This window comes from Elgaria multicarinata, chromosome 11 (assembly GCF_023053635.1).
Source record: "Elgaria multicarinata webbii isolate HBS135686 ecotype San Diego chromosome 11, rElgMul1.1.pri, whole genome shotgun sequence".
Lineage (NCBI taxonomy): Eukaryota > Metazoa > Chordata > Lepidosauria > Squamata > Anguidae > Elgaria > Elgaria multicarinata.
In genome coordinates this window covers 30,365,123-30,386,075 of record NC_086181.1, presented here as the reverse complement: position 1 = coordinate 30,386,075, position 20,953 = coordinate 30,365,123, and the positions used below count along the sequence as shown (strand labels likewise).

Below are 20,953 nucleotides of genomic sequence, written 5' to 3'. Positions count from 1 at the left end.
ACTTATCCTGTTTGTGTATTTGCAATCTAGCCCTCTAAGAATATAAGAACTCTAATAACTCTGTTTAGCATCCTGCTTCCCACAGTGGCCAGCTGGGTGACTCCAGAGAGCCTAGAGAGAAGGGCATGGATAAAGGCTACAGAGCTCCCTGCTATTTGTCCCCCAGGCACCTCTACTTAGAGGTACACTGTGTCAGGGTTTGGAAAATTTACCCACAGAGGGTTAATAACCCTGATTGCACGTAGCTGGACTTGGTTCACTATCTGGATCTTGGAAGCAAGGACTACATGTCAAACATGGACTATTCTTAAATGTCAAGGTTAATTGGATAATTGAGTGTTAGGATTATGCCATTATGCCTTGTGTTTTTTGTATATAAGACTGTGCATTTGTGTAAAAGATTGATTGATTGTTGGTTAGGTTTTGGTTAGGTTTTTGATGGGTGTTGTAGTTACTGATGTTCGTTTGTGCTGAAAAATTTTGTATTGGAACGTGATAAATGCTGGAAAGCTTCAGTAAACTTTTACTGAAGAACTCAAAGCGTATGTGAGTATTTCTTCCCTTGAAAAGACCTCTCTGTGCAAAAGCAAAGAGATTATAAACTGGACTCATGTTGCTAAACTCTGCATTTAGTATATATACCTGACACACTGCTCTTGATCATGGAAGGTTTATTTAGCCATCATGGCTAATAGCCAGGCCAGCCTCAAACATTCACAAGGACCAGGGACAGCCCATGATATATTGCTGCTTGAGTCCACAGAAAAGATGAAGCCTGCCTACCCATTCCATGTACAGAAGCCAACTGGAATTGCAGTTAAATCTCACTTCGGTACCAGAAATGGGATCACATCTGCTTCCAGGGCAGATAGCTGATTTGGTGCTGGACACGTGGCACGCTCAGCTCTGCCCTGCAACTCAGGAGAATGGCTGATGGGAGGAGTGGCAGGAGCAATGGCCAGTGGGATACCACTTTGATTCCCCAGCACCTGCCCCCCAAGGCAGTTGCTTCACTATGCCTAATGGCAGGGCTGGTGCTGATAGGGATCATTGGTAGGGTGACCATATGAAAAGGAAAACAGGGCTCCTGTATAACAGTTGTACAGCAAAAGGGATTTCAGCATGCAGCACCCGGAGAAATCCCCATTTCATCACAACAGTTGAAGCTGCAGGAGCCCTGCCCTCTTTTGTGTCTGGTCACTCTAGCATAGTTTCTGCAGCTTTAACTGTTGTGATGAAGAGGGAAATGCATGCATACAAGTGACACCTGCTGAAATTCCCTTTTCTATGCAACTGTTAAAGATACAGGAACCCTGTCCTCCTTTTCATACGGTCACCCTAATCACTGGACTCAGTCTCTAAATTGGTGTGATATATAGGACAGCTGGGCTGTCCTGTGCATTGGGCTGGGTCTTGGGGTCAAAACTCAGGGCCCTGCACCCAGGAAGTGGCAAGAGATGAGGGCGTTAGGATAGCAGAAGCACACTCCATTCTATTCCAGCCTGACAGCAGTTGACAAAACTTCCTTTTGGATAGGACATAATAAGAGCCATGCTGGATCAGGCTGATAGGGTGACCATATGAAAAGGAGGACAGGGCTCCTGTATCTTTAACAGTTGTATTGAAAAGGGAATTTCAGCAGGTGTCATTTGTATATAGGGATCCTGGTGAAATTCCCTCTTCATCACAACAGTTAAAGCTGCAGGTGCCCTGCCCTCTTTTAAATCTGGTCACGCTAGTATAGCTCCTGCAGCTTTAACTGCTGTGATGAAGATGGAATTTCCCCAGGTTCTCCATATATACAAATGACAACGGCTGAAATTCCCTTTTCTATGCAACTGTTAAAGATACAGGAGCCCGGTCCTCCTTTTCATATGGTCACCCTAGGATCAGGGTCCATTTAGTCCAGCACTCTGTTCATACAGTGATGAATCAGCTTATTTATTTGCAGTATATTAAAAAGCTATAGGACAGAGCTGAGCTTGTCAACATCCTCTATGGACCAGAGGATGCTCAGGACTTTTAACCAATAGTATTTGAATGGGAAGGAGAAAGATGCAAGGGAAGGGGCACAACTGGAGGGAAACAACCCACTGCAAGAATTGTAGAGATAGAAAAAGGGTGGAGTGAGATACATCACCCCACGAATGATTTTGAGGGAATCTGGAATCAGTTCCTAGAATATGCATTATCTAAGGGGAGTGGAAAACCACCTCCAGAAGAAACAATGAGATTTTGGAAACAAGAATAGATCCCGGGGTGGGGGTGGGGTGCACTTTATGTTATGGGATGATGTCAAAATATTAAATTAGAGATGTTATAAGGTCATTCAATTCTATGTATTATGATTTTAATTTGTAAAATAAATTGTTGTTGTTACTGTATTGATGTATGTTTAAGTTTAATAAAATATAATAAATAAATAAATAGATACATCACCCCAGGCCATATAGGCACTTCTGACATAAACTTGGGATCTCTATAGAATTATGGGAAATGAATCTTTACCATAAATTCAAGCAGTATGTCAATCTAACCTGTTCTCTTTGAGAGCCATAGAACATAATTGCAAGGCTTAATGTGAAGTATAGGCTATCAGGAGTCATTGTCCCTCCCTCCACTCTGCTTCAGTTGGTTAAGTATGATTACAGACAGGGATTTTAGCCAATAGTTGACTGAACGCTGACAGAAGGCGCACAGTAGCCCCACAGAGGCAACAGAGACCTAAAAGCAATAACTTTTAAAGGGATAATAATAATGGCCACAAAAGAGGGAGGAAAAGCACTGAAGAATCTGAGGAAGCATAGATCAATGACTAGAGCATTGCTCATTGTATGGTATGTAGTGGGCAACAAGGCAAATGGGAGTATTCAGCAATTATCACCAATTAGGGTTGCCAGTATTTTTCTGGGCAAAATACTTCGGGGCATATCTCACATTCTGTCACTGGGACATGAGGCGTAATAATGAATATGGTGAAACCCTTTGAGCGTGTGCAGAGTGTCCTCACAGGGCAGCGCCGACCCTTAACCGTCACCGACAATGTTGGGCCCACTTTTATTGTAATCATATGTTATGTCCATCTTTTAAAGAGCTAGGTCAGAGCGTTGAGAGCTGTACAGAAGAGGGGATTTTAGCAGGCAAGGGCAATTGGTTACCCCTGCTGTACTTCTTTGCAGCCATTAATAGAAAAGGAACTCTGACTTCCCTAGAGTGACCAGATTTAAAAGAGGGCAGGGCTCCTGCAGCTTTAACTGTTGTGATGAAGAGGGAATTTCACTGGGTTCTCCATATATACAAACGACACCTGCTGAAATTCCCTTTTCAATAAAACTGTTAAAGATACAGGAGGCCTGTCCTCCTTTTCATATGGTCACCCTATTTTATGCTTGGTCCTCTCCTGTGTCTGTGTGTCCCCCCCCCCCCCGCCTTACAAAATTGTTTTCAGAATGGCATCAGCACCATTAGTTTGGTCCACATCGAAATCAAGCCATGGCCCACCTGTGAGTCCTGATAAGGGCTTGGTAACATAGAGCAGGTGTGTGGAGGAGCTACTTCTGGCATTAAACCAGGACTAGGCCAAGATATTTTGCTGGCTGAGGTGAAGCAGCAAATGGTGTCACCCACCCAAGCAAGCTAAGGTGCAGAGTACCCATAGCCAGCCACGTTATTTTGGCTCATGAGGCAGAACGTCCCATGACCACATCTCCCTATTCTTGACAGTAAAAATATAATAATGGCAACATTTAATAAATGTTTTCAGCTATTCTGGGATACCCCAAATCTGCTACCCAAGGCATCTCAGAGAGAGGCACCTCACTGACTCTGCTTAATGATCCGGCTGGGCCCTGCGTTAAGTGCCTTTGAAATCTGCCAGGGCCTGGCTTCATCTGTAGTGCCTTCTGCCTGCTCTCTTTGGAGAAAAGTGCCTGGAACCTGGACTCTCTCATCAGCATCCAGAGATCAAAAGAAACTGTTGTACATAATATCCCCTATACATCTATTGTGATTGTAATCGTGTGGATTTTGGGGTGCTAAACCTGGCTAAAAGGTGGGTTATAAATGTAATAAATAAATAGCCTTAGTATAGGGTGACCATATGAAAAGGAGGACAGGGCTCCTGTATCTTTAACAGTAATGTAGAAAAGGGAATTGCAACAGGTGTCAATTGAAGTGGGTGAAATTCCCTCTTCATCACAACAGTTAAAGCAACACTAGCTATAATAGAGTGGCCAGATACAAAAGAGGGCAGGGCTTCTGCAGCTTTAACTGTGTTGATGAAGAGAGAATTTCACCCTCTTCAATTGACACCTGCTGAAATTCCCTTTTCTACATTACAGTTAAAGATACAGGAGCCCTGTCCTCCTTTTCATACAGTCACCCTACCTTAGTATGAGTCGAACATTGGACCCTACGTGGCCCCATTACTGCTGCTCTTTGCTATTTTCTTGCCTGCCTTCTCTTTCTGGCAAATGAGCAGGGCTGGGCCTAGAAAACGACACTGAGCAGAGGATTTGGCCCAAGAGGACACTTTGCCCAGGGGTGGGGTGCGGGCTCAAACCAGAAGCTGGTCCCAAAAGTGCTTTTTGTAGAACAGTCCCTTAGGCATTAGAAATAATGCCTATCATTTAAATAGAAATGCAATACATCTCACCATAGCGGAGAAGACGGACTTGGGGTGCAATCCTGTGCATATCTAGGCAGAAAAAAGTCCTGCAACTCCCAGCATTCACCTCCCTCGTGGAAGGCTGGAGAATGCTAGGAGTTGTCAAACTTTTCTCTCTCTCAACATGCATAGGATTGTGCCCTAAGTGACCTGTGTACCTGCTCAATCTGATGTCCAGGTGCTGCTGTTAACGGGAAACTCCAAGGCCCCTCTGGTCTCTTCTCTTCTTATGGTTCTTTATCTTTTAGTCAAACTTGGACTGGACAGCCCTTCAAGTAGAGGACACACTCAAATAGAGGACTGTTCTCCGTAGAGTAGGACACTTGGCCAAACTTTGTCTTGGATAGGGTGACCATATGAAAAGGAGGACAGGGCTTCTGTATCTTTAACAGTTGTAGGGAAAAGGGGATTTCAGCAAGTATCATTTGTATGCATAGTATAGCTAGGGTGATCAGCTACAAAAGAGGGCAGGGCTCCTGCAGCTTTAACTGTTATGATGAAGAGGGAATTTCACCAGGTGCTGCATGCATACAAAGGACACCTGATGAAATTCCCTTTTTTATACAATGATTAAAGATACAGGAGCCCTGTCCTCCTTTCCATATGGTCAGCCTAGTCCTGGATTAATTCTAAAGAAACTGGAATTCAGAGAGGGAGAGAGAAAATTTGTGCCTGGGTAAATAAAATTGTGAGTAGACTGTACTATTAAACTGAAGGACTGAAACAAGGGATGCTTCAATATAAATGGATTGGGTGGACTCAGTAAAAGAGATTGTATAGCATCCTCATCTCTGCTGGAAAGAAAGGAACTATTATCACAGCAGGTGCAACAGTGAGACAAGCTCCTGTGCTTTTTGCGGCTACACTAAATTTAGCAGAACTGAATCTCTGGAAAAGAGCAGCTGATACAAAGGGCTCATAAGTGTCTCTGCTATCTCCCAGCAAATGGTTTTTAAAAAATGTTTTATACATGGATATCTCGCCAAATGCTGAAATGTGACTGACCGGGAAGGTGGGGGGAATAGTGGTTGTTTATACAGAAGCAAATGAAATCTAGACCTCCCTCCCGCAGGTATAGTTAATAATTCAAATCCTCAACTTCTGAATCTGCATTCCCAAATCTGTAATTTTGGAGTTGATCTACAATTCCTGAATTCCAGCTCAGAGAGGGTGTTTTACATGAAACCCTCCTAAGAGTGCACTCTGGTTGTGCCTGCCAAAGGAAATGGAGTTAAAATGGGGCTTCTGAGAAATAAGAGAGAGGTATTGGCATGCTCAGGAAAATTTGTTGAAATTCACAGAAGTACAAAAAGGCTTTTTTAAAAAAAATTCTAAGGGGGCACCCTTGGCCGCAAAAAAAATAGTCCCCAGGATCAAGCATGCCCACTAGCCACGAATGTCTGCTGGAAACAGGTGAAGATACTTACACTGCATTTTATAGCAACTCCCGCTTGGTTGTATTCCAATTTTGGGGTCTGTCTGTACACTCTGAAAGCCCTGTGGTGGGTGCGTGCTGCTGCTGTGTTGGTTATAAGATACAGCAGCCACTTCACAGCCACCATGGGGCTTTTCTGCAAAGCTGCGGGGGAAAAGTCAGGGACTTACCCTGACTTTTTCACCAGACCGTGAACAGGGCATATCTGCCATTTGTCCTCACTCTGGCATCAGGATGGAGGTGCTCCCTGAGTGGATGGCGACCCCTGATTGGTCGCCATTCGTCCAGGCAAAGAGCAATGGGCAAGGCCAAGCAGCCGAATGGCCGCCAGAAACCCCACACCCTCCCTCTCATAGAATCATTGAAAAGTAGAGTTGGAAGGGGCCTATAAGACCACTGAGTCCAACCCCTTGCTCAATGCAGGAATCAAAGCATCCCTGACAGATGGCTGTCCAGCTGCCTCTTGAACACCTCTAGTGTGGGAGAGCCACAACCTCCCTAGGTAACTGGTCCCATTGTCGTACTGCTCTAACAGTCAGGAAGTTTTTCCTGATATCCAGCTGGAATCTGGCTTCCTGTAACTTCAGCGCATTATTCCTTGTCCTGCACTCTGGGAGGATCGAGAAGAGATCCTGGCCCTCCTGTGTGTGACCACCTTTCAAGTCTCAGTCTTCTCTTCTCCAAGCTAAACATGCCCAGTACTTTCCGTCTTTCCTCACAGGGCTTTGTTTCCAGACTCCTGATCATCCTTGTTGCCCTCCTCGGAACATACTCCAGCTTGTCTGCATCCTTCTTGAAGTGCGGTGTCCAGAACTGGATGCAATACTCAAGATGAGGCCTAACCAGGGCCGAATAGAGGGGAACCAGTACCTTGCGCCATTTCAAAGCTATACTTCTATTAATGCAGCCCCAAATAGCATTTGCATTTTTTGCAGCTACATCACACTGTTGGCTCATATTCAGCTTGTGATCTACAACAATTCCAAGATCCTTTTCATTTGTAGTATTGCTGAGCCAAGTATCCCCCCCATCTTGTAACTGTGCATTTGGTTTCTTTTTCCTAGGTGTCATTTATCCCTATTAAATTTCATTCTGTTGTTTTCAGCCCAGCACTCCAGCCTCTGTGTTGGGATTAGCCACCGCCACCCCACAGCAGAGAAAGTGTGGGGTTTTATTTAACACGGCAGCAACCCGACATGGTATAGGCAGCCCCCAGGTGTTAAGACTCAAATTACCCAAGCCCACCAAGGACTGGAATTTCAAGTAGGAAAGTTTCAAAACCCAACTGGAATTTTAGATTGCAAATCTTCAAACTTTGGTTCCAGAATTTAAATAACGGAGAGGTCATGAATTTATGCAGGTTTCTCCCGCCCCGCCCTATTGTCCCTGAGAAGTATTTCGAGGACCACACACTCACACACAAAATGAAAGGTAAACACCATATAAAATAAAGTTTCCCTTTTATTTTAAACTGGGCAAGTTCCAAATGCTTTGTTAGTGTTGGGGGGGGCTCTAATTAGGAGCAAGGAGGCTGGTGGGGAGCAGGGGTGGCTCCGGGCCCCTACTGGACTCCCCTCTTCCCTTGGATCTCCCTGTGGGGCCCAGCGGTGTACGTCACCTTTCTGGTATGCCCATTGTGAGAGCGTGGAACAGGGATGAGTCTCCTGTTGGGGGACTTTAGCTGCTCTTTCAGTCTATCCCTTCTTTCGCTCATTCACTCCCTCCATCTTTTCACTCATTCATTGGCTCTTGCACACACTTGATTCTATATAAATCCCCATGCACTCACTCTAAATTTGTATTTCTTTATCTATCGCCAGCTGGTCTCTGTCATTCCTTCTCTCATTCATGTATTCATTCATCCCTTTTGCCTTTTAGAGCTTTTCTACACGAGGCTGTTAATCTGCTGCTAATCGGCTGCATCTAATTTCGGTTTCGTCACAGAACTGAGATCTGAGTGCTACACAAGGAGCATTTCCTTTCCTGCTTTTCCACTACATAACCGCTAGGTGGCACTGTAGCATAGCAGGACAGTGCAAATACACAAGGACGAATCACGCTTTCTTTCACTTTTACAACTAAATGCTGCATTTTCCCTGCTGTACAAAAACTTGCCGAAATTGCTAGTTAGACAAAGAAGCGAAACTGGAGGGTCATGACATCATCTAAAAAACCCATGAGTATGGACTGACGAGGACATGATGAACTCCTCATGTAGAAAAGCCCTTACTTGGCTCACCTTTGCCCTGTCTCTCAGCCACACCACTTTTTATTACATTCTTTTCTCTGATCCCCTTTCCTTAGCCTTTTCTCACTCCTCACTCCTGCCTCTGCGAATGTCCCACAAATCCCAGAAGGGCTATCCTCCCCCCTCTCTTCTTCCTTTGCTTTCTTATGGAGGGCAGGCAAATGAAATGAGTGAAGACGAGATTCAGGCGAAGGGGCAGGGGGCACATGGTGATAGGGCTCGCGTCAACCGCGCTCCGATAAGAGGTGGGCAGGGGGGGGGTCTGCTCTGTGTTAGTCGGATGGTGTGGATGTGGGTTGGGGGGGTTCTTCTGGGGTGCATCTAGGGCAGGAATCCGGTCCGGTAGGGGAGGTCCACTTCTTCGCTAGCACCGACGTAAGACGCTCGCATGCTGGGGGAATACTATGGGACGATATATAGAGAGGAGTGGGAAAGTTAATATATCCAAAAGGTACATCACGATGGCAATAGGAAGACAGGAATCTATTTCATCAGACTCTGTCCACTGGCAAATGCATATGGCGGCTAAGTAGGACTGGGAGTGGAGGGAAATGAGCAAGCTGTGAATGAGAACACAACCCACAGCATTTCTCCATCATGCAAGTCCAACTTTGGATATTACTAACAAGTGCTGCCAGTTCAGTGGCGGTTCCAGGTTTTGGAGTAGGCTTGGGCAAGACGCCCTCAGAGGACCCCCCCTCCCTCAGTGAGTTTACCTTCTCACCTCCACTGACAGTAGTTGCTACTTGTCATGCCTCCCCCACATCATCAGAGGACGAAGGGGAAGAGCAAGCTCCAACAGATCCCGGGGAGGGGACTAGCGGCCCAGTGGAACAGGAGCGCTTGCTCTCAGAGAGCAGGCAAGACCCGGCAGAAGCCCCTTTAATGGACTCAGAGAATGAGGAAGGGGATCACGAGGCTCCTCCGACCCCGGCTGAATGCAGGTTACTGAGAGTGAGGGATCAACGCCTGCAGGCTGCCAGAGCATGGAAGCTACAGGGCTAATGGCCGGCGCCTGGTGTCAGGTTAAGACTTAACAGGCTCAGAGCAGCACAGCGAAGGCGCTGAAAACAATGCAGCCACTTCAGTGTTCGGCGTATCCAGCTTTTCAGGCGTCTGGACTCCCGGCCAAATCATGACCCCTGGAACCGTGACCCCGAACTCCGCCTGCATCCAGGAGCTTTGCTCAGAGACTCTGGGCAGCATCACTGGACTCTGCAGGCATTCAAGCTGAGGGAGCCTGCTGTGGTTTGCCTGGCTCAGCCTCCACACTCACTAACAAGGGCCGTAAGTCTCCACTTGTAGCCGACAAACGCGGACACTGCTACTCCTCCTCCTCCACCTCTTTCTCGTCCCTGCTCCCTTTTGCTTCCTTGAGAGGCAGAGAGTGAGTAGCCAGTGACTTCTATTGCTTCTGATTTTTCACCAGCACTGTTGCCTGGGACAGAGAGCGAGGGGCAGGCGAACCAACAGGTTGCCATGGTGAAGAGGAGCTACTCCAGGGGGCTCTTGTCAGTGGGCCTCTGTTATAGGGTGGAGCTTCAGCCAGGTGCCCGGCCATGCCTACTCCATGCCACATGGTTGTGGCTGTGCAGCTTGCTAGCAGTATCCCAAGCTGCCCTACCATCCCGCTTTATAGGTTTAATGCTGATTAACCATGAAGTAGACGTTTTCTTCGATCCAGCCTGTTATAATTAGGGGTATTGGGGCCCTTCCAGGTCTACTTTATCGGCAGTATTTTAAAAACTCAACCTTCTCATGGCTAATATAAGATTAGATTTATTAAGATTCCTAATAAAAACACACACCCCTCGTCTGTTTTTGCAGCACTCCGAAACAAAACAAAACAAATGACCGCTAATGGCACATCCAATTTATAAATTCATAGATTTAAATAGATCGATTTTAAAATGTGTAACGTTTCGGTGTAAAATACCAGCTCCAGTCACAAATAAGAGTATGCTACAATATCTTTTATAAGCTGATCCGTAACCAGTCAGGAATCAGAACCATCTAGACATGTATAAACTGGATGTACTATTGGTGATCATTGGTTTGGTTCTGTAGTGCTGTGTCATACGCGTCACACCGCCGGTATATTGGTTGTTTTTGCAGCCCAACTAGGGCCACACAAATGCAGTTGAGTTCTCGTACAGCGGTGGCACCAGAGTATATAGCTGCCGTGCCACAGTCGGACCCCATGTAACAGGGGGCTCCAAGCCCATTACTAACTTACCGAAGGGGGTGGGGAATGACGGTCGATGAGGGGGACGCTCTCAAATCGAGGACTGCCACTGTACGAAGCGCTTTGACTCCTGCAAGCGACAGCGACAAAGAAGCTGATGACAAGTCGCCCACCCCCACCCCACTCTCCAAACCACAACCCAGATCTGGAAAGGCCAATTCACCTCAGATGTCACCCAAGACACTTGAAGCCTCTGCCCTGCCAGTCATTCACAGGCTTCCAGAGAGAGATCTTCAGGTGGCAGTTGAAATATATAATTATTTCAATTAAAAGACCAGAAGCCATCAGCTCTATAACGGATCCCAGGTTTACCAAGGCGTGATCGATACACTCACTGGGGCTGAGGTTCATCTTTAGGCGGTAAAAGAGTGCATGTACGGCTCCCTTTACCACAGCCTTTCTCAACCTGGGGCGCTCCAGATGTGTTGGACTACAACTCCCAGAATGCCCCAGCCAGCTCTGCTGGCTGGGGCATTCTGGGAGATGCAGTCCAACACATCTGGAGCGCCCCAGGTTGAGAACCACTGCTTTACCACATATATAAGGCACACGTTTGATGTGAGGGTTCCTTATGTGACTGGACATGTTTTGTGCAATTCTTCCTTCCCAAAAAAGGGTCAGGAGACAATCAAGGAGATCTTGCTATACAGTGCATCAGGCTCTTGCATTGGAGATTACTTTGTGTGTCTGCCTGTGATGGGATAGGGGTGCTGTGCCTGTCCTTCCGCTATGCAAAGAGAATTCGCAGCCCAGGTAACTGTATCAGCCAGGCCTAAGCTAAAGCTAAGACCAGTTCTCGCTTCGAATTAGCATTTGGGCCACATTCTGGTCTGAATCTTGCACCAGAATTTGAGGCAGGGCAGAAACAAAAATCAAACTGCAAAAGTGGGCAGGGGGGGAGGGGAGGAGGAGAAATAAATAAATAAATAAATAAATAATTTGTTGATTTGGGGTGGGTGGGTCCCAGAAATTGACCCTAAACTGGAAATCTTGGTGTGAGAAAATGAACAGCAACTGAGACTACATGAACAGGATCAGAAAGGGGTACAGCGTCATCTCCTGAAGAGCATCTCTGATACAGGATGCGGAAAAGTCTCATCCTGGGGTCAATAGGCTGATGGCCGACCCGAGTCCTGGATCCATATTGCTGTATAGAAATAAGGGACAGGAATGGAAGCAGGTACAAACTAATTGGTTTGGGAACAGGGTGGGAGTGGGAATGGGTGAATGAAGCACAAAAGAAACAGACTAGTGAAGAAAACAAAAGGATTAATTCTTCTTGCCTCACAAGAAGCAGCATTAGTGGGGCTGGTGGCAATGCTGATAGTAAAAGGAATCCAAAATGGTGCTTAATGGATACCGGTTTGGGTTCAGATAGAATCCCACAAATAGGAAGTATGTGCAGTACAGGGATTAGACGTATTTGACTAGAAGATCCCTACTCAGTCATGAAGCTTAGTGGGTGGCCTTGGGCCAATCATTGCTTCTTAGCCTAACCTACCTCACAGGGGTGTTGTGAGGATAAATGGGAGGATGGGAAGAATCCTATAGATTGTCCAAAACTCTTAGGATTAAAACAGGGCTGTTGAACATTTCAGCCCAAGGGCCGAATTCAGTTTCGGAGAATCTCTGGGCGGCCATGTTCCAGTGGTGGCTGGAGCTGAAGGCAAAAGAGGGTGGGCCCCAAAATTCCAGACGTACCGAAAATGCCAGCATCTTTTATCTTAAAGCTCTCGCTGCCAGAAATTAAGCTCTTGGAGAGGAATTCCGATCTATTAGAATGGGGAAAGAAGAAGAAAAACTGTGCCAAAGTCAGAAACCACCAAATTATTGGTGGTTGGAGAAAAGGGGTGTGGCCACAAGGGGAAGCCCGGTGGGCCAAATTGGAACTGCAGGCACATGGGATTGCAGATTTGGCCCGTGGGCCTGAGGTTCAACACCCCTGGATTAGAATGTAATATATAAAATAAATATACTGTTCTTCCTCCTGCTCCTTCACTAATCTGGTTCAGGCTTTCTTCAGGCAATACAAGCCCCTTTCTCTTAGTCTCATGAAGCCAGGTCAGATTCCGAAATTGCTACTGGATGCTAATGAATCTATCGCATCTTTTTCCAGACTGGTTAACCCAGATAGATTTCCCTGCTCCACCTCAAAGCTCTGATACCTGAAGCATAAGGGGGTTATTCTGAATTAAAATTGGCGGCCTGCTTCAAACGATGGGTGCTCCCAGACAAGGCTTTCATGATGCCATTGCCTCGTTCATGGAATTTTACAGGGGCTCCAGATGATGTGTTCCATTCCTACCCTTCCTGTCTTCTCCCGTCTTTATTTCTTACTGTGAAAAATGTATTAAAGAGAAAAAGACGGAACAGTTGCACAATGTCTTCTCATTGGTTGCAGCAGGAACCCCCTCCGTCTGGAAGCACCCAAAAGATAAGCAGTGACTCATCCAGAGACACAGCAAGTGACCTCCTTTGAAGGCAGTTAATTCTGTGATGATGCCTTTGCATATGGAGGTGTGATGATTGGATCATTCAGTTCCTAACGTAGAGACACAGCAGTTTTATCCACGGGAAGAGGAGACAAGTTGGAAAGCAGGCATGCCCAGAGCGTCATGTGAGCCTTCATCAATTTAAAGTGCGATCCTATGCATGTTCAGATAGGGAAAAGTCCTACAATTCCTCAGCCAACATTCCCCAGCCAGCATGGCTGGCTGGAGAGTGCTAAGAGTTGTAGGACTTTTTCCTATCTGAACATGCATAGGATTGCACCCTTAATTAATTTGTTTCTTGGGGGCATACCTAGCATCTTCAGGAGAAGCCTATCCTTCTGGTTAGCAGCCAAAAGGGGTTGTTTACAGCACTGATTGGCTGCCCCCTGTGCCAATCATGAAGTCCCCTCCCACTCCTTGGAGCAGTTTTTCAACTGTGAAAAGCCCTGATTTTGTTTTGTTTTTTTAACAGACATCAAGGGGATTTTTAGAAGTGACATGCAGAGAGAAAGCAGGAGGCCGTTCTCAGGAAATGAACGAGCAATGATGAGGGAGGGAGGTGAACAAGAGGAAAGAATGGAGGGGATGAGGAAAATGGCAGGGCAGGAGTGGGGGAGGGGAGGAAGAGGCAAGGAGAAGGGAAACGTAGAGGGGGCGCTGAGGTGCTGGCTTGTGGGGAGTCTGCCCTCCCTTCCCCCCACCACTCGCGCACTCAGGTTGGTGCCATTGCTGGCCACTCCAAGCCCCTCCCGCCTTGCAGGGGGCGGTGTGACCGAGCGCGCGGGGAGGGGGTTGGGAGGGAGGTGGGTGGGTGGGTGGGGCTACTCACATGTACTGTGAGACGGGGGCGTTGGAAATGGGGGGGGCTGAGAGGCGCAGGCTGCCACGGCTGCCCCAGCTTGAACAGTGGCTATAGGAGCCGGGCAGGGTGGGCCCGGCCCCCCCCGCGCGCACCGTCGGAGGCCTACGTGCCTGGGGCGTGAAAGGGTCGTCGTCCTCCATGTCGTCGTAGTCCGAGTCCCTATACAGGAATCCAAGGAGAAGGACAGACAGAGAGAGAGAGAGAGAGTCAAAGGCATGTTTGGGAGAAGCTCTGCTGCCCGATGCTTCAGGAAGGCAGGAGAAGTGGGCTATTTTGCCCCAGGACCCATTGAGTGTCATCAGAGGTGTGTGTGTGTGGGGAATCATAGTTCCTTACCATAATTTCTCCGTCCCCGCTCCTGTCCCATGATACTTCCCCTTTCTACCCAGAGAAGAAAGAGGAAGTAAACAAAGACCACGTGGCCCATTCAGGGGCTGTTTTTATCATGCTGCTTTCCCTGCATACAGCAGGAAATGGCGGCGTATTCTGTTTTTTTGGTTTGTTTTTTTCAAGTCGGATTAAAGGGGGTCCATTTTGTGACGGAAAAAAGGCAAGAAGGAGCGGGAGGCAGACGTCGTTGTCTAAAGGACGCGCAAACATCCGTAAGTGCTCAGCAGCGAGCATATGTCTGATGACGCTCGTTGCCTCCTAGAACTCATATGCACAAACTTCAGAGCTCCCTGTCCTTCCTTTCCTTGCCACTCCAGTGCTGTATGTAACAACAGGTCCATTGAACCTCTTTCAGCACAAGGGACGAATTCAATTCCAGGGAAGCTGCTGTGAACTGCCCAGAGAGCTTAGGCTATTGGGCAGTATAGTAATGTATGAAATAAATAAATAAATAAATAAATAAAGAAGCTCTTGGGGGGCCCTCCTTCCAGTGGTGGGTGGGGTGAAGGCAAAGTGGGTGGAGCCAAAGCAAAAGTGGTGAGGCCAAAATACCAACTATGTCACCCAATTTTAGCTTAAAGCTTCGAATGCCAGTAATTAAGACTTAGGAGAAGCATTTCAGCCTTTTAGAATTGTGGGGGGGACTCCACAAAATGCAGGAAAGTTAGGGAAAGGGGGCAGGGCCACCCGGAGGGCTGGAGTGGAATCCCGGGAGGGCCAGTTTCAGAACCTAGGCCTAAGGTCCCCCACCCCAACTTGTAAACATGGGGACACTCCGTCAGGCTAACTGAGCTGCACTGATCCAACCAACACTACTGCTTTAAAAGGGTTTATAACAGTAGTGACAACTGTTGGGGCCCAGAACACAGTCCATAGACAGTTTCCAAAATGTTTCCAAAGTGTCCTATCCTGCTTGGTCCAAGAAACAGCACTGCAACCTTATGTCGACTACAGCCCTGTGAAATTAGTGGATTTCCACTACAAGCGATACATGAGGCTGCTAAGAACAATTCGAGATAAAATACAAAATTATAATGAAAATGTAAAAGCAAATCAAGGAAAAACGCACCAATAATAATAATAATAATAAAAAATGACAATGAAAAAAATAATACCCACCAATTAAAATTTCTTTCAGTAAAAATGAAGTCAGCTAAAAGCCTGTCTGAGTAAGAACGTCTTTGCCTCCACATGAAATCTCACGACATGAATAAATACCAAATCAGGATAGTAAAGAGTCATTCTCCTGGTCCCCTCTGGTGAGTAAAAATTGCCTCCAGGTTACCATAGCTCAATGTCGGAGAATATGATTTGTATGCAGAAGGTTCAGGTTCATTCCCCTAATGGGTCAGACTTAGGGTCCATGTACTGAAGCATCCTGCCTCTCACAATGTCCTTTGGGAAACCCAAAACTCGGACATGAAGGCCATGGCCCTCTCCTCCCCAGCCTTAGATACCCAGTGGCACATTGCCTCTAAAACTGGAGTTTCCAATCTAGCCTTCAGAGATAAGAGTTACAAGAATCTTCGGTCTGGAAAAGATCCTTCTTTACAAAGGAGCCAGCTGCAGAAGATAGTTCTGCGCTAGAGACATCAATGGCCTATCAGGCAGCAACATACATTCAAGTTTTACAAAAGTGGGTTATATATATATATGACACAAATGTCCAACATAGAGTATGTGTGGGCAGATAGGCCAGTAGAATTTTGTGTGTGTGGACTAACAAACTTTCATGGATTCATTTTCAAAGTTGTACACAATCTGATGCTCCTATGTGTTGGGCTCCACTAAACGAGCGATTTATTGCATGCTCGTGATTGGCCACTCACAGAAGTTTTCTTGTCAATTTCATAATGTCGTCAACAACCAGGACATCTCCCGTGGAATCCGCTAGAAATCCCGGGATAAAAAGAACTACTTTTAAAGTGGTAATAGCTGGGAAACAGCAGGATCTTCCACCACCACATAGCACTGTCTCAATAGAACTCAATGGAACTGAACAGAGGGGAAGTATTTAATTCAAACTCCTTGTCCCCCATCTCCTCCTGTGTAATGCAGCCCATAACAATCACGCCAAAGAACCAGGAAGCAGAAAAGCCCTGGGTAAACACTTCAATTCCCTTTAATGTGGAGATACTCTTTGGGTCTCCCCCACCTCTCTTTTTTTGTGTGTTTCTGCTATCATTGCAAATATTCTTTAATAAATACATGTTTTGCCTTAATGCTCACCTGTTCTGGAACCTCTTCCAGGCACGGGGCAGACTGCAGACAGCTGTGGTGAAGGAAAGGGCAGAGAGGAAGGAGAAGAGGAGGAGGAAGAGCAGCCCTTCCATGCCATCGTAGCACAGCCCTTTCAGTGCGTCCACATAGTCCTACGAGAGAGAGAGAGAGAGAGAGAGAGAGAGAGAGAGAGAGAGAGAGAGAGAGAGAGTCAGGGTTAGCAGGGGGACTGATGGATCCCAACAAAAATGTGGCAGTGTAGGGAGGGAATGCTTTTCTTCTGAACAGATGTTTGGTAGTTCCCAAGCTCAGTATAAATAGATTTTCTATGCAGCAAAGTAGATGGTATAGAATGCAATGCCATACACGTCTACTCAGAAGTAAACCCAGCTAAGTTCATCGGACTTGCACCTAGTTAAGTCTGTATAGGATTGCTGTCTAAGGACTAAAGTACAAGCTACGATACATATGTAGTGTGCAGCAGAATCTAACTTCCTTATTTATTTATTTTTACTTTCAAGTAAGTGTGCAGGGTGCTGATACGGATTGGGCTCCTGATACAGATTAGGACTAGCACATGCGGGTAGGGGAAGTTTAAACCTTTCTACTCAGCTGCTTTCCCTTCTGAAATGTGCACTCCCCACCGTGGGGTCTAAAAAGAAGAGTAAAAGTTCAATTGGAGTAAGTGGATAATTTCATAGTCATAGATCAAAAAGCCATGGACTACATTTCCTATAAGGGCGTGAGAAACAAGGCCAAGGCAGGAACAGGCTCTTGAGTCTTCATAAAAGGGAGAGGGAGAGAGAGAGAGAGATTGGTTTCACCTGGCATCATTGCTACTCTCTGGACTGCCAGGCAAAATATATTTTAATCAAAGTGCATTTTAATTAGGGTGACCATATGAAAAAGAGGACAGGGCTCCTGTATCTTTAACAGTTGTATTGAAAAGGAAATTTCAGGAGGTGTCATTTGTATATATGAAGAACCTGGTAAAATCCCCTCTTCATCACAACAGTTAAAGCTGCAGGTGCCCTGCCCTCTTTTGAATCTGGTCACTCTAGTATAGCGCCTGCAGCTTTAACTGTGGTGATGAAGAGGGAATTTCACCAGGTTCTCCATATATACAAATGACACCTGCTGAAATTCCCTTTTCTATGCAACTGTTAAAGACACAGGAGCCCTGTCCTCCTTTCCATATGGTCACCCTATTTTAATCATCTTTCATAGTTCCGTTTGGTTGCAATTGCTTGTTTGTATTTTTTAAATTGACTGTTTTATATGTGTTGAGGACTACTAGCTGCTTCTTTTGCTATTGTTGTGTAACACCGTTGTGTAATTCTTGTCTTTCTGAAAAGGTTGTGTAATACTGAATTGTTTCAGTTGTGCGTGAGAGCCTCCTTGAGGGCTTTCATGCGGAAAGGGAGGGTATAAATGTTTTAATTAAGCAAATAATAAATACGTGTCTAAGGGGCAGCCCTGCCTGCATTTTGTTTTCTTTGGATGTGGGGGAGCACTGGTGATTCAAAGTGTCTTTGTAATACACAGGTCAAGGCATCGGCTGAGACAAAAAAAAAAAGCATTCATACAAGGCAGAAGATACCCAGGAAGCAACATGAGCAGTCCCTGAAGGATGCAACCTCAAGTTTTAGCTAGGGTGACTATATAGAAAGGAGGACAGGGCTCCTGTATCTTTAACAGTTGTAGAGAAAAGGGAATTTCAGCAGGTGTCATTTGTATGCATGCAGCACCTGGTGTAATTCCCTCCCCATCACAACAGTTCAAGCTGCAGGAGCCCTGCCCTCTTTTGTACCTGGTCATGCTAGGCAGGGCTCCTGCAGCCTTAACTGTTGCGACAAAGAGGGAATTTCACCAGGTGCTGCATGCATACAAAGGACACCTGCTGAAATTCCTTTTTCTATGCAACTGTTAAAGATACGGAAGCCCTGTCCTCCTTTCACCCTAACTTAGCTAACTCAAGATAGAAATGCTCATCTCTCACTCTCTGCCTCTGACACAGTGCCCCCTTTCAGAAGCAGAAAGTAGCTCCTGCGAACCGTGAGCTAGTGTGTTCCAGTCCCTTCCTCCTGTGCAGGTTTAGTGTGAAGTATTTACACAACTACTGTCTTCCAGAACTACTGTTTCTCCCATCTCTCTTCCTCTTATCCTCTGCTGGGGGATGTCACCTTTCTCCAAGCTTTGGCAGGTGTCTCATTCACAAACACAAAAATATTCCCAGCAATCAGGAGGCAATCTCCTAGCCATTAACTCCCATTGAAAGGCATCAATCGGCCTGCACCGGACTATTAACTAGCTATAATTTATTCTGACTATTGTAAAAAGACCATATATTGAACTGATGCTCAGAGCAGCTGCTGAGGAAGACTTTGGCTGAAGCGCATTCGGTTCTTTGAATGAAGTCTAATTTCGGCAGTTGGGAACAATATTCAGCTGATATTCTATACCGGACAAATTTGGGTTTTCTCTTTGGATATGTTATACAATGATGGCAGCCACAGTTTGTCGGTGTCATTGTATATATTGTGAATAATGTATAGTAACAAATTATCCTGACCGTAACAAGAGCTCTTAGATAATAGTAATATTACAGTCCGTTTCTATTCTTCGCTTGTTTTTTTGTTTATATGTTGGGTTGGATTCAAGATTGCCTTTTCTATCTATGCAATTTTTATCCTGGTCTTCTCTAAATTGCTCAGGGGAGCATACAAACCCCATGGGGTACTTTAGGCTAAGAGACAGTGGGGTTGTTCAGAATATGCTAAGCTTGGTTGCTAACTCTTTTGCAGCAAATGGTTAGTCAGTGTGTTTAAACCGTGGTTACATAGCCACCATAGTTAGGAATGGATCACACAACACGCTAAGCCATAATCATAGAATCATAGAATAGTAGAGTTGGAAGGGGCCTATAAGGCCATCGAGTCCAACCCCTGCTCAATGCAGGAATCCACCCTAAAGCATACCTGACAGATGGCTGTCCAGCTGCCTCTTGAATGCCTGTAGTGTGGGAGAGACCACAACCTCCCTAGGTAACTGGTTCCATTGTTGTACTGCTCTAACGTTCAAGAAGTTTTTCTTGATGTCCAGGCAGAATCTGGCTTCCTGTAACATGAGCCCATTATTCCGTGTCCTGCACTCTGGGATGATGGAGAAGAGATCCTGGCCCTCCTCTGAGTGACAACCTTTCAAGTATTTGAAGAGTGCTATCATGTCTCCCCTCAATCTCTTCTCCAGGAGTTTGAACTAAACTTTGAACTAATGTTTAGTTCAAAATGCTTAACCACTGTGGCTTAGCATGTCGTCTGAATGGGGTCGTTGAAGTGGCCTGAGGTTACCCTAAATGCTTGTTGCAGAGCAGGGAATCGAACTCAGGTCTGCTCAGTCCAAGTCCAACTCTCTAACCATGACACTGTATGGTTTCCTGTGAGTTTTTGGCAGAGAGTACCATATCCATAACAAGACATTTTTCATAATCATGTGACAAGAACACACACTACACTCCTGTATCCCCAGATGTTCTGGCTTCCTAGAAGAAAGGAACAACCTGGCAACCTCACCGTACTCTGAATACCATGAACTACAACTCCCACCATTCCCAGACAGCATCTCCATCAGAGACATGAAAGACAGCAAAGCCGCCTCCATCAGCCGGGCTGGGACCAAATGCCATTTCGCCTCACCTCTCTCAGCCAGGATCTACATGACTGCTTTTAAACGGTTTGTAACAGTAGTGACAACTGTTGGGGCCCAGGACACACTCCATACACAGTTTTCAAACCGGTTTGAAAGTGTCATATCCTGCTTGGTGTGGATCTAGCCTCAGAAGTGTTTCCATGGCAGCCATTCTACCTGGTCACGAGATGGATCAATTATGTAACACTGTATAATCTTAAGAACTGATACTTGAATCTGCTTGGCTTCATCCCTCCCCATTCCTTTTTCCTTTTATGTCATGTCTATTGGATTGTGAACCTGCGAGTAGGGACTGAGTCTTGTTTTTTAATCTTTCTGTGTGGGCTAGAAATTTTCAGGCATTTATAAAACAACACCACATACATGTGCATGCATCATATCGTAAGGAAACACGGCGAAAGGGTGGGATCCTGGAGGGTACCAGGAAAGGCTGAGTAAAGGGGAAGGTGGAGAAAGGTTTGGTGGAATGTGAGTCTGAGAGGGTTTATGGGTCACCAACTTAACAGCGTGCAAGAGTACGGCAGGTACCTTGTGAAGTCCCCGACAGTTGAGCAGAGCAACCAGGTGATGGAAGTTGCTTTCCGTGGTATTCAAAGTGCTCTGGATGGACAAGATGTTCTTCTGCAATGCACAAAGGATGTGAGGACAGAAACCCAGGGGTCCTGGTTCACAGCCTTCCCCTCCTTT

General features: G+C 46.1%; 1 protein-coding gene across 2 annotated transcripts in view; it reads right to left on the bottom strand.

The window, feature by feature from the left end:
- Positions 1-7,789: 7,789 nt before the first annotated feature.
- Positions 7,790-20,953, bottom strand: part of TTYH1 (tweety family member 1) — an 80,341-nt gene continuing 67,177 nt past the window's right edge. The window contains exons 10-14 of one of the 2 annotated variants that reach the window (XM_063137835.1): positions 20,795-20,887; positions 16,568-16,710; positions 13,916-14,107; positions 10,586-10,664; positions 7,790-8,751 (exon numbers count right to left, since the gene is read on the bottom strand). In XM_063137835.1, coding sequence (XP_062993905.1) covers positions 8,671-8,751; positions 10,586-10,664; positions 13,916-14,107; positions 16,568-16,710; positions 20,795-20,887 — 588 coding nt within the window. In that variant the 3' untranslated portion in view covers positions 7,790-8,670. The remainder of the gene's footprint in view (positions 8,752-10,585; positions 10,665-13,915; positions 14,108-16,567; positions 16,711-20,794; positions 20,888-20,953) is intronic. The other variant, XM_063137836.1, reaches the window with a different exon arrangement.